Source organism: Pyrgilauda ruficollis, unplaced genomic scaffold (assembly GCF_017590135.1).
Source record: "Pyrgilauda ruficollis isolate IOZ18807 unplaced genomic scaffold, ASM1759013v1 scaffold47, whole genome shotgun sequence".
Lineage (NCBI taxonomy): Eukaryota > Metazoa > Chordata > Aves > Passeriformes > Passeridae > Pyrgilauda > Pyrgilauda ruficollis.
This window is the reverse complement of record NW_024526266.1, coordinates 3299238-3311360: the sequence shown is the minus strand read 5'-3', so window position 1 is coordinate 3311360 and position 12123 is coordinate 3299238. Positions and strand designations below refer to the sequence as shown.

The 12123-nt window shown below is 56.1% G+C and overlaps 1 protein-coding gene across 1 annotated transcript in view; it reads right to left on the bottom strand.

Annotated features, from left to right (window-relative positions):
• Positions 1-3359: 3359 nt before the first annotated feature.
• Positions 3360-12123, bottom strand: part of CACNA1E (calcium voltage-gated channel subunit alpha1 E) — a 92669-nt gene continuing 83905 nt past the window's right edge. The window contains exons 40-48 of the mRNA XM_041478901.1: positions 11793-11898; positions 10279-10386; positions 9263-9363; positions 8884-8990; positions 8218-8326; positions 6681-6809; positions 5111-5291; positions 4836-5026; positions 3360-3899 (exon numbers count right to left, since the gene is read on the bottom strand). Coding sequence (XP_041334835.1) covers positions 3360-3899; positions 4836-5026; positions 5111-5291; positions 6681-6809; positions 8218-8326; positions 8884-8990; positions 9263-9363; positions 10279-10386; positions 11793-11898 — 1572 coding nt within the window. The remainder of the gene's footprint in view (positions 3900-4835; positions 5027-5110; positions 5292-6680; positions 6810-8217; positions 8327-8883; positions 8991-9262; positions 9364-10278; positions 10387-11792; positions 11899-12123) is intronic.

Here is a 12123-nt window from a genome sequence, read left to right as displayed (position 1 = left end):
GGGCATGTCCTGTGCAGGCAGAGGTTGAAATACATCCCCCCCTCCCCATCCTGCCTCCCGTGGCCCAGCATGGCCAGCAGGCACCGAGTGGCACAGTCCTGGTGTCCGGGAGGCTGCGGAAATGTCCAAAAATCCACAGAGGAGAGATTGCACAGCAGCAAAGCCGAGTCCAGCGCCTTGAAAGCAAGGCACAGGCTGCAGTGGTGCCTCGGGGCCGGTTTGCCTCCCCCCTCGGCACAGTCCTTCCCGTGGCTCTCCTGGGGGTTGTTTTTGGTTTCAGAGACGCGCTGTGGAGGTGCCACCGTGTCCCCGCAGGTCCCTGCCTGTCCCCCACCGCGGCAGCAGCGCTGCGGCTGCTCCAGGAGAGGCAGAAGCGGGGCGTTTCCGGACCCTTTCCGGGTGAAAAGGGGCTGTGTTTTGTTCCACACAGTTTCTGTATGTTATTTAAACATAGGGCTGACATGCTAAAAAGCTCAGGTTCGGGCGCTGCAGCCCGGGGTGGCAGCGCGGGTGCGCCCCGGGGGTTGTGCCCCATCCTGTGCCACATCACCAACACCGCTCGCCGGCCCCATGCCCGGGGCTGGAGGAAAGAAAAGCGCCCGAAAAGCTCGAAATCCGCATGAAACGTGCCCCCGCTTGGAGAGCATCGCTGCCTCCCTCCCACCCGCCAGGCACAGACACAAAAAGCCGCCTCCTCCCCCCCTCCGCGGGCTCTTACTCAGAGCCCGGCGCATTGTCAGACACCTTTCCGCATTTAGAAGGAGACGATACCGACACCTATATTTAGAGCAGGTACGGCATCGCCTTCTCCTGCCCCCAGCAGGTACGGCATCGCCTGCTCCTGTCCCCTGTCCCCGGCCCCGCGCCATCCCACGCTGCCCGCCAGACCCGGCTCTCCCAAATTCCAAAGCTCCGGAAGCTTCAGGGTGAAGCCACGAGCTGCTCCCGGCTCGCTGGAAGGGGACAGGTGATGCCCGTGTCCCCAGTCACCAGCAGGGACCTTCCCCACGGCTGCATGGGACATGGTTTGTCCCCAAGAGCCCAGAGGGGGGGATAAGCAGGATCTGAGCCAAAGGCAGGGAGAGGTCTGCCTGTGGAATTTTGGGATCCCTGGGCAGGTGGAAGTGTCTGTTTGGGAAGCAGAAGGGATGGCAGAGGTGCCCCCCACCATCAGGGACCGCTGGAGGCAGGAGGAGCTTTGGGCCCTGTAAGGGGGGCACAGAGGGCACTCTGGCCATGAGAAGGAGGGGGTTTGGTCCATGCACGAGCCCTGGAGCAGGAAGCCTTCAGAGCCACTGGGATTTGCTTCTCACAAAGCAGAGCTCCCTCGGGGGAGCTCACAAAGCGATCAGGGCATGATCTGCACATGCAGGAGCAGGGCAGTTTGTGCATCTTTCCATCAGGAGAACACATGAGCTATCCAGGACCAAAGCAAAGCCTGACCAGAGCTGCTGCTCAGCTGGACAACAGCCCCAAAGGCCCAGACCACAACAACCTGCAGCAAAGCAAAGCTGTGGGCAGGAGGAAGGGCAGGGTGAGGGCTGTGCTGCCTTCACCTGCCCATCCCCACGTCCCATCTCCAATCACAGCCACCACGCCTGGTCCAAACCCATCGAGCATCCCCCAGGCCTCAGGACAAGCCCTTCCCTGAGGCTCCAAAGGCACAGCACCCTCCAGCTCCCCAGGACCACGCTGGGGCTGACAACAGACACAACTCATAGCAGAAACACGGCACGAGTCCCCAGGGTGAGCCACCCATCACCACGGGCCACCAGCAGCACCCCCCCGGGCTGGCAGGCACAGCACTGCACCCACAGCAGGGATCGTTGCGAGCTGACAGCACATAATTAGCAGATTAATTAATGACTGGCGCTGGAAGGCGGCCCTGTTCTGCATTCTCAGTGTTTGCAGGAGGGCTGAGCCACCCTGCTCCTTCCCAAAGTCTCCCCAGCTCTTGGACACCCACCTGCTCCCACACTGGAGCCATGGGGTTTGCACAGCCAGCCCCCCATGGCAGCCCTTCTCCAAAGGGGTGCCAGGCCCCCAGTGGGGCCATGGCTGCAGGGGAAACTGAGGCAGGGCTGGTGACAAACCCGGATGCCTGTGCCCAGAGGAAAGATCTTAAAGGTACATCATGCACTCACAACATCTTCACTCCCCTGCAGACATGGATATCTTCTTTTCCTGGGAAAACAAGCAGAGGCCTCTGAGAGAGAGGTTTGCCATCACCCCCTTGGCACTGCATTCTCCCTGGGACAGCTCTGTCCTCATCCCTTGGGCATTCCCCTCCTGCAAGCACCGAGCTGCCCAAGGAGCCCTTGCCACAGCCATTTCTAAGAGAGAAAATGCAATTCCCAGCGCTGGAAACACCTGGGAGAGGGAGCAAGGTGACATTCCCAATGCTCTGTACAGCAGCCCCCCAGGGATGCTTGGTCCTGCCCCCACCAAAGCAGGGTGCAGGCAGCAGGAGCCACAAGGGGCTCGCCAGCATTGTCAGGTGATTAAAACAAATCTATGTATGTGTATATCTTTATATATACAGCATATAAATATATATACACACACACACCCCGTATATACACACACAGGCACACCTAGAGTTCTCCGTATATAAATAAATATATGTCAGCGGGACACAGGGTACATTCGGCAGCACTGAGCCCCCCACCCCCAGTACAAACCAGGAGTTTTGCCCCCTCTGGCAGCCAGAGCTGCCCTGGTCTGTCTGGGTGCATCCCAGCCCCTCATCCCCTGCCCCCATCGTCGCATCTTGCCCCTTTTCCAGGCAGGATGAGACCCTCGGGGAGGGAAGTTCAAAGCCACAGCAGCACAAGCCCAAGCGACAGAGCAAAGGGGGTCACTTGCATCCCTTTGCTGGGATGCTCCGGCCATAGGGAGCAAAAAATCCCTCGAGATGAGCTTTCCCAGGGATCTTTCTCAGGGCAGGGAGCAGGGCTGTGACCGGGGGGCCTCTCCCTTTTCCCCAGCACACCAACCCGGCCAGGCTGCTCTGCTGCCCATCAAATGCTTCTCTGTGCAGAAAAAAAAAAATTTTTGCACAAAGACTTTCTTTTCCCCCCATTTCTTTTCTTTTTTGTTGCTTTTTTTCTCTCTCTCCTTTTCCTTCCCCCTCCGCTCCGGTCGGTTTGGGGTGGGGTTTGGATTTTTTTCTTTGTTTGGTTGGGTTTTTTTTTTGTTTTGTTTCGTTACGTTTTGTTTTTCCCCCTGCGTTTGGTTTTGGTTTTTAGTTTCATTCCCAGGCGTGGCGAAGAGCATGCATTGGAGAAGGGCAGGGCGGGATGGGGGGCAGCCGAGGTGGGGTCGGGTCGCGGGTTTGAGGCTCGGGGCGGGGGCAGCTTCTAGCACTTGTCATCTTCCTCGGTGTCGCTGAGCACGTCGATGCTGGCCCCGCACATGACGCCCTGCGCTGCCCCTCGCCTCCGCCGCCGGTAGTGCCCATTGGGCATCTGCCAGCTGTGCCGCAGCGGCGGCGCCGAGCCGATGGTGTTGGAGCGGCCCAGGCTGGTGGCCACGGCCGCCTCGAAGGTGAGCGTCTCCTCCTCACCGCAGTCTGAGGCGTGCGAGTCGTCGTGCAGCGCCAGGTAGGGCTCCGAGATGTAGCGCTGCGGCGTGGACTGCCGGCTCTGCTTCCCCGCCGGCGAGCTGGAAGACTCGGCCGGGCCGGCCGTGTTGGGATCCAGGGTGGAGGAGAGCAGCGGAGAGCCGCCCTCGCTCTCGTCGGCGGGAGGAGAGGTGTCCCCGGCGTGTCGCAGCATGGAGGCGTAGGACAGGAGGGGACGCGGCTTGGGGGGCACCGGCGGCAGCTGGCGGCGGCCTCGCCGGGGCGTGCTGGTGTCCGAGATGGAGGGGATGGAGCTTTCGCTCAGGGAGCCCATGCCCTGCAACGCACCGGGACACGCTGGGGAATGCAGGCAGCACCGCACCACACCGCACCACGCACAGCACCACAGCACACACAACGCCACACAACACCACATCACAACACCACACCACACACAACACAACACCACACCACACCGCACCACACACAACTCCACAGCACACCACACCCCCTCTCCCCACACCCTGAGCACCCTTGGAAGCCACCTCTGTCTTGAAAGGGCAGTTCTGCCCCATCCCTGCCCCATGAGCTCATTGTGGTCTGCGGCTTCCTCACAAAGGGAAGCACACGGGCAGGCACTGATCTTCCTGGTGACCAGTGACAGGACCCAAGGGAACAGCTTGAAGCTGTGCCAGGGGAGGTTTAGGCTGGATATCTGGAAAAAGTGCTTCACCCAGAGAGTGGTCAGGCATTGGAAAAGGCACCTCCCCAAGGAAGTGGTCACAGCACCAAGACTGACAGAGCTCATGATGCATTCAGACAATGCTCTCGGGCACACGGTGGGTTTCTGAGTTGGACTCGAAGATCCTTGTGCTCTGTTCCAACTCAGGATACTCTATGATTCTATGTTCTTGGTGGTCAAAAGCAAAAAGCACTCCCAAACCCACCGTAGGAAGAGCTGATGGCTTGCCATCTGCTGCTCTCCACAGGTGGCATCTCCATGGGTGGCTTCAAGCTCACTCAAGCACTGGCACCTCCAGGCTGGGACACCTTGACCTTGGCAGGGAGCGGATGCCATAGCAGCAAGAGGATCACCGTGAGATCCACCCCAGTCCCCAAATACTCTGCAGGGTGCCCCAGCAGCCCCAACCCGCTCTGCTCACGGGAGACACAGAGATGCCACCACCAGGAGATGAGATGGTTCAGAGCTCCCAGAATTGGGGCTTGTCTTCCTGGTTTTTCATTATGCTTAGGAAGAAATCCTGTCACCCACCTGCCTGCTGGGTGTCTGTGACCTGCCCTCGCTGGGTGACCGGGACTCGCGCCGCCGCTCCGGCGACTCCTCCTGCGCCTGGGGACTCCTCTCCTCGGAGTTGCAGCGGGAGATGTCAGGGGACAGCAGGTGCTTGCGCTCTTTGGATCGGCCCCGCTCCCTGCCCGAGCGGTGCCCCTCGGACCGGTGGCCTGCAGGACACCCCCATCAGTCCCCAGCACCACCCCCTCTGCAGCAGCTCAGCTGGAGGGTTTTTTGGGTTTTTTTGGGCTCACCCGAGTCAGCGTTGAGGCGCCGGGCAGACAGCTGGAGCGAGGAGTGGTAGCTGCGCCGGCGGGACTTGTAGGTGTTGTCGCTGCTGCGCTCCATGGAGAACTCATCCAGCCAGGAGCTGTTGGGCCGCTTGTCCCGGATGGTGGAGAACGATCTCCGCATGGAGCTGGTGTCTGTCACCACCTGCAAGCAACCCCGGCCAGCCGGGGACAGCATTAGCCCCAGGCTGGGCTGGGGGTCAAGAGCGACCGGTTCACCCCCACCAGGGGATGGCCATGCTGTGGGATGGGGAAATTTGGGGTGGGGCGCAGCCAGCCTGAGAACAGAGTCCCGCCAGATAATCTCTGCACAAATCTGGGGTGGGAGGAAAGCAGGGTTTAGCCTTGGAGCTCGTGGGCTGCCCTTCCCCAGCAGGCTGGAGCTGTGCTGCACAGGAAAAGCCAAGCCCAGGGGCTGGGGGGAGAGCAGCAGCACCTGCCCCTGTGTGTGGGGACACAGAGGGGCACCTAGGCATTGCCCCCCAAGCTGCCTCCCCAGCATCCCTCCCCACTAGGAAAGCAAGGTCAAGAGGAGCAATCCTTGAAAAGATTGTTGGCACAGAGGGGTCCCGCAGTGCCCCTTGCTCTGTGTTCATTTGTCCAGCTGCCACTACTTTTCCACATGCCTCCCTACTCTTCCTTTATTCCCACATCCCAAACCCTTTCCCCTGCACTCATTCCCTATCTCCTCACCCATGCTGTTGTTTTATCTTCCCTGTCCTTTTCTTTCTCCCTTCCATGCTTCTCCTTCCTACCTTCTCCCCTCATTACACCCTGTGTTTTCACACGTTATGGGGAAAACATCACCTCCTTCCATAATTCCTTTGCTTAATTCTAGTACCTCTTTGCCACTGCAGCCTTAGGCTGTTCTCCATCTCCTCTCACCTCTCCTGCTCCCATCCCCTCCTTCTGCTCAACTCCTTTGCTGCTGAATGACCAAGAAAGCCCATGAGACAAAGCCTCCCTTTGTCTTCACACCCCCACAAAGTGCCACACCAGGACTTGGTGCCTGCACCAAGGTGAGACAGCAGACTCAGAGACTTCACAGCAACACCAAACCCCAAAAAAACGTCTGTGTCTTGGGGGAGGCTAAGCACAGGACAGAACAACAGAGAAACCAGGCAGACAGATGAGGAGGTGAGACGTGGCCTGGGTTCCCCTGGACAGACAGAAGTGCACGTGTTGGGACGACGGGAAAGGACAGAGAAGGCATCATCACCTGTGGTCATCTGACAGCTGGGCTGGGGCTCCTCAAACCTCAGCCAGTGCCCAGGGCTGGAGGAAAGGAGGGGGAGAACATAATCCTGGACCTCCCCCACCAGCCTGCAGATGGATCCCTCACGCTGCTCTCTGCTGCCAGCATCCCCCTTGTAGGGCAAGAGCAGCTCTCCTCCTTGTGCAGCACCCAAAGAAGGGGAGAAGCTCCGGTATCAGGGTGCTGGGGATACCACGGGGCTCAGCAGAGAGAAGCCCCAGCATTATCTGGCAGGCTTTGATCAGACCCAGCACCTGTGGGGGCTTTGCTTGGTTTTACCTGGGGATCCACAGTGAGACGAGGCATGGAGGAGGCCCTCCCAGAGACAGCGTGGTCCTGAGTGTCCACGGGAAGGTAGCTGCCACGGTTAGAGGGCTGCACTCTTTGAAACTCCCTAACCTCTGGCTCCTGGAAACAAACACACAGCCAAGCTCTTGGGATGGGCTTGGAGCAGGGCAGCACGCTGCTTTGGCCCTCTTGGCAGGGGACAGCCCTGCTTGCTCAGCCAGGGGCAGAATTTAAGCTGGCCAAAAACTGGTGGTAAAACACTAGCACGGGTTGCCCAGAGAGGTGGTGGATTCTCCCTCCCTGGCAGTGTTCAAGGCCAGGTTGGATGGGGCTCTGAGCAACCTGATCTGGTTGAAGATGTCCCTGCCCATGGCAGGAGGGTTGGAAATAGATGAGCTTTAAAAGGTCCCTTCCAACCCCAACTATTCAATGATCCTATGAAAAAGAGAGTCTAAGCCATTAGAATTCATCACATTGCCACTGAAAAATACCCTCCAGTTCACTGTCCCCCAGGTGAGCCCTGATGTGGTGCTTCAGGCTTGCCTGATGGCCAGCTGCCCTTGCACCTCTACAGCGACAGTGGAAACCCTGCCTGGGTCTGGGGGCACACTGTCTGCTCAGGGTTTAACTCCTTCTTTTGCCAGGAGGGGACAAATGGATTTTCAAAAAAATCAGATCTTCCTGGCCACATCCCTGTTAAAGGAGCACATGCTGCCCACAGCACTTAAATGCTTTGGTTAATTCCCAGTTTTTAGGGGACTCTATGGATATTCACATTCACTCACGGTGTCAAGGAGACGGGCACAGAACGACCCTGGAGGTCACTGGAAGGTGACTTTATGGGGGCAGGGGGAGTCTGAGCTGCCCCCTCCCCACATGGCTGGGGTGGCTGAGGCAGGGGATGCCTGCCTGTGTCATACACAGGTGACACAGAGCTACAGACCCTGGGGACACGGAGCGGGCTGGGGACACACGGTGGTGCCACACTGCACGGGTGGTGCAGGAACGCAGACATATAGAGATGTGTGATATATATAGATGTGTGATATATATAAATATGTGATATATATATATACACACACAGACAGACAGGAGGCCAGAGAGGGCTGCTCCTGCTGGAGACAGTTTGACAGCTTGGCTGGGGACTGGGGACACCACCACTGACAACAAAATGGACATGAATCCGAAAACATCAGATACCATCACTCAGCACGGGGTAACCCACTGACATGAGTGCTCAGTGGAAAAAATAGCCTGTGGAGAGAAGGATATTTTACTGCAGGACATTGGTCATGGCTCTCACCCCAAAAGCACTTGTGCTGCCTGGCCCCACGGATCAGGGCAGGTCCAGGGATGGCTGTGTCCCCAGTGCCAGAGGCGAGGGACAGGACATCCAGGGATATTTGTCCCATTTTGGATCTGTGCATGACCCAGCAGCTGCCATCCCTGAGCTGTGCTCACTCCCCACACCTCCCCATGCCAACCAGCATCTGTGCTGGGGCTGCAGAGTAGCACTGCATGACTTTACCAGAGACTGGTGCTCCTGGAACTGCTCCTGGGCCGGATCCATGCACGCCAGCTGGAAGATCTCCTGTGGTGAGAGCGGGCTCAGCGAGGGGAACCCGCCTCGGCTGCTCCTGCAAACACAGCCCAGCTTCAGGGAGGCCACAACCCTGGGGTCACCTCTCCTGCAGTCAGAGCTGGGGAGCCCCGTGCCTGTCCCCCAGGCTGCTGAGACCCCATGTTTGAGACAAACATCAAGTTCCCTGGAGAGCTGAAGTGGTTCCCCAAGGCAGGACAGGACACCAGTGCCCCGAGTCCTGCAGCAGCAGTGGGACATCCCAAGGGGAATGACAGAAACCCTTATCACCTCATTCCCACCAGCCAGGGTACTGGAATCCCCCAGTGACCCTGCACTGTTCAACAGCTCCTGGGGTCCATCTTCACCCTGGGTGAAGAGTGCCAGGATGATCCTGCAGGAAAAGCATCCACAGACCCCTTGCCATCCCCTTTTCCCACCTCGGCTGCTGCTGGTGATGCTGACACACACCAGGTACCCAGAATCCTGCCAAAGCTTTGTGCCAGGAGATTCCTCTCTGCTCCCAGCAGCAGTTTAACCCTTTCTGCAGCCCAGTGCCAGCTCCAAGAAGGAAAGAGGGCTGCAGGAACAGAAAAGTGACGAGGCAGCACTCACAGGCCCGAGAGGGTGTCCTGCTGGAGGTACGGCAGAGCCTTGGCATTGGAGATGATTTCCTGTGGCAGAGAGGATGGCTCCATGCGCTGGAACATGGGGGCATTTTTCTGCATTGGGGAAAGGAAGAAACTGAGCCTGTAGGAAACGTGGATGAACATCCAGTGCTTCCCCCACTGCCAAGCTCCCACCACTCAGAAAGAGGACACCATGCTCATGTTCCCTGCCAGGGACTGAGGATGACCACAGACATGCTTTGTTGCCCCAAACCCCGACCTGAGCCATTGTTTTCATCCCAGCTGGCTGCACGTTGGGCTGGGAGGTGATGGGAAAGCAGAGAGGGTGATCTGAACGTCCCTGTCTTGCCCTGGCTGAGCCTCACCTGCTCCTCCAGCTGCTGCCGCTGCTTCTTCGCCTTGCTCTGCTTGTAGTAATCCATGATCATCATGGCTGCATATATTTTCCCAACAGTCAGGTCAGAGGCTGGGAGTGTGAGAGGGAACAGAATAGGGTCACTTGTGTTGTAAGAGAAGGCACCAGCGTGGATCTTGGGAAGAGCCCTGCTCTGGGATACCCTGGTGACCCTCAAACTCTCTCAGCACTCCGAAAAAGAGAGTGCTGAGCACCCAGACACTCCCCATGGAGATGAAATAGATGGAGATGGCTTGAAATCATCATCATCCTGAGCCACCAAGGCACACGTCCTCATCATATCATCAGGTGTGTGTAGGAATGTGCTTTCTGTTGATGGAATGACAAAATTGTCTTTTGTCTTCTAAAAAAGGAAAAAAGCTCAGAAGTTTCTCTTTTCAATTAGGTAAAAAGACACTTCATAGGACCTTAGAGACTTTACCTCAAACTTAAGGATAGCCAATTGGACAGAAACCAAAAAGTCTCTCCTAAGCAATTTACTAGAAAAAGAAGAGAACAAAGAAACTAATCGCTTTTGTAAAGTGTTTTACCAGGAGCAAGAACCTCTTGCCCTAGCTCAGTTTTTCTCTGTAAAGAGCTTTGTTATTTTGCCTTTTATTAAAACTGTTCTGTTTCCAACACTAAAAAACCAAAAAACAAAACCAAAAAAGAAACCAAACCAAACAAACAAAAAAAAAAATTTGCCACTTCATCAACAAACAGCACATTCCTACAGGTGTGCTCATCCTCCCTCCCTGCTGTGCTCCAGAGAGGATTTACAGGTGACTGTGGCTTTGGCAGGAGTAGATCCCTGCAAACTGGGTGGTTTCCCAGAGAGTTCCCAAGCAGAACAAGGCAGAACAAACCCTTCCCCCACTTCTCCTTAATCTGGGGATGGGTCTGGCCAGTCCCCACCTCCCTTTGGGAAGAAGTTGCTGTGGGGGTGAGGGGAGTTTGAAAGCAATGAAAGCCCCCCCAGAGACTCACTTTTTGGCATGGGTACCAACAGGTCAAGCATCTTCTGGGAGAGGTGAGGCCAAATGGTCAGGATCTCCTTTTGAAGCTCAGAGTCCAACTGCTGCCAATCTGCACCACCTTCAACAGCAGGGAGCAAAAATGGCCCAAACACATCAAACCTCGGCACCAGAGTCCAACCAACCTCCCTTTCCCATCCTGAAGTGAGGTTCCACCTCAGCATCCATCTCTCTGGGCTGGGAGGGCCATCTTCCATCAGCCAGCCTGGTCTCCTGCTCCCACAGGGAAACCTTCCCACCATCCCTTCCATATGTGCCTCCATCTCCCCATCCCCTGCCCTCCCACTCAAAGCTGCCACCTTCAAGCTTGCCTTGGGTCCGTCTCTGCAGCTCCAATCCCACTCCAGCCCACTCACACCTGCTGCTGCCCCACTTTCTTTTTGCTGGTGAGCAGATCATGTGCTGGTGGAAGAGCAGCTCCGCTTGGTAAATCCTGAAATGCTCGGCGAGGCTGTGCATGGAGAGCAGAGCTCTCTGGCCAGGGCTTTGCTGAGCTTAGGAAGCCCCAGGACCATCAGAAGCTGTCAACGTGCCCCAACAGAGCCACCCACGCACAGGGGCAATTTGGGTGAGCTGTAGGACACCCAGGTTCAAATCTCTGCTTTGTCTGGGGGGTTTGAACCCATGCCTGTTGTCTGAGCACTGGGCTTTGGATGACATCTTACCCTGGGCTGGGTTTTCTCCCAATAGCTGAGCTGTTCCTAGGGGATGTTTTATTGAAAATGCCATGTTTCTGCAGGAAGTTTTTGATCCGATGAATCACAGCCTTTCCAGTAACAACAACAAAGGAGGTTTTCCTGCTCTGAACATTTTATCTTCCCTGAGAGACAGAGAGGTTTCTTTTCCCCACAGCCTAAGAAAGCCAAGCACATATTTTCCATCCTTGGTTTGGCTTTTTACATGGGGAGGAAGGGGAATTCTCTCTCCTCCATTACACAGCGGACATCGAGTTGTTTCTTTTCTCTAGAAACAGTTTCTGATGAAGGATTCTCTACCTCTTCCCTAGAGAGATAGATTTTATTTTTATTTTTTTTAACAGAAAGTGGCAGAAATTTGCCTGTTCAATGTACTTGCTCCCATTCGTGTGCATCCAGGCTCTGGATCCCAAATGAGCTGTGGAGTCCTCAGCACGGCCAAAGAGAAAGGGACTTTTTTGTGAGGTGATAAGAAAAGGAAGAAGGATATTAAGCTGAGTGAGGGTAGATTGATCTTGGATATTAGGAAGAAATTCAGAAGGTGGTGAGGCCCTGGGGCAGATTGCCCAGAGAAGCCGTGGATGCCCCATCCCTGGAAGTGTCCAAGGCCAGGCTGGATGGGTGGTGGGAGGCGTCCCTGTCCATGGCAGGAGGGTGGAACAGGATGATCTTTAAGGCTCTTCCCAACACAAACCCATGCCGGGATTCTACAAAAGGACCGTGGGCAGTCTGCAAAGGGTTGCAGAGTGCCCCTCTCTGCCACAGCCTTTACCTTTGGCAATTTTGATGTCCAAGGCTGTGCGGATCAGGGCCATGAGGGTGGAGGTGAAGTGGACTGTCATGTCCTCAGCCACGGGCATGTTCATCAGCACCAGTCTCTGCGCAAGAGAGAGAAGAAAACAGCGGACGGAAAACAATATCGAAAAACACATCGACCAGGCTGGAGGAAAAGAAATTAAACATTAAACAAAAGGGGGTAAAAAAAAAAATAAAAATCAAAATTAAAAAAATAAAGAAATAAAGAAAAAATAAAAAGCAACAAGGAGTGTCAAAACAGCACAGCCAAAAAAGAAGGGCAAGGATCACCCCACCGCCCCCCCCCC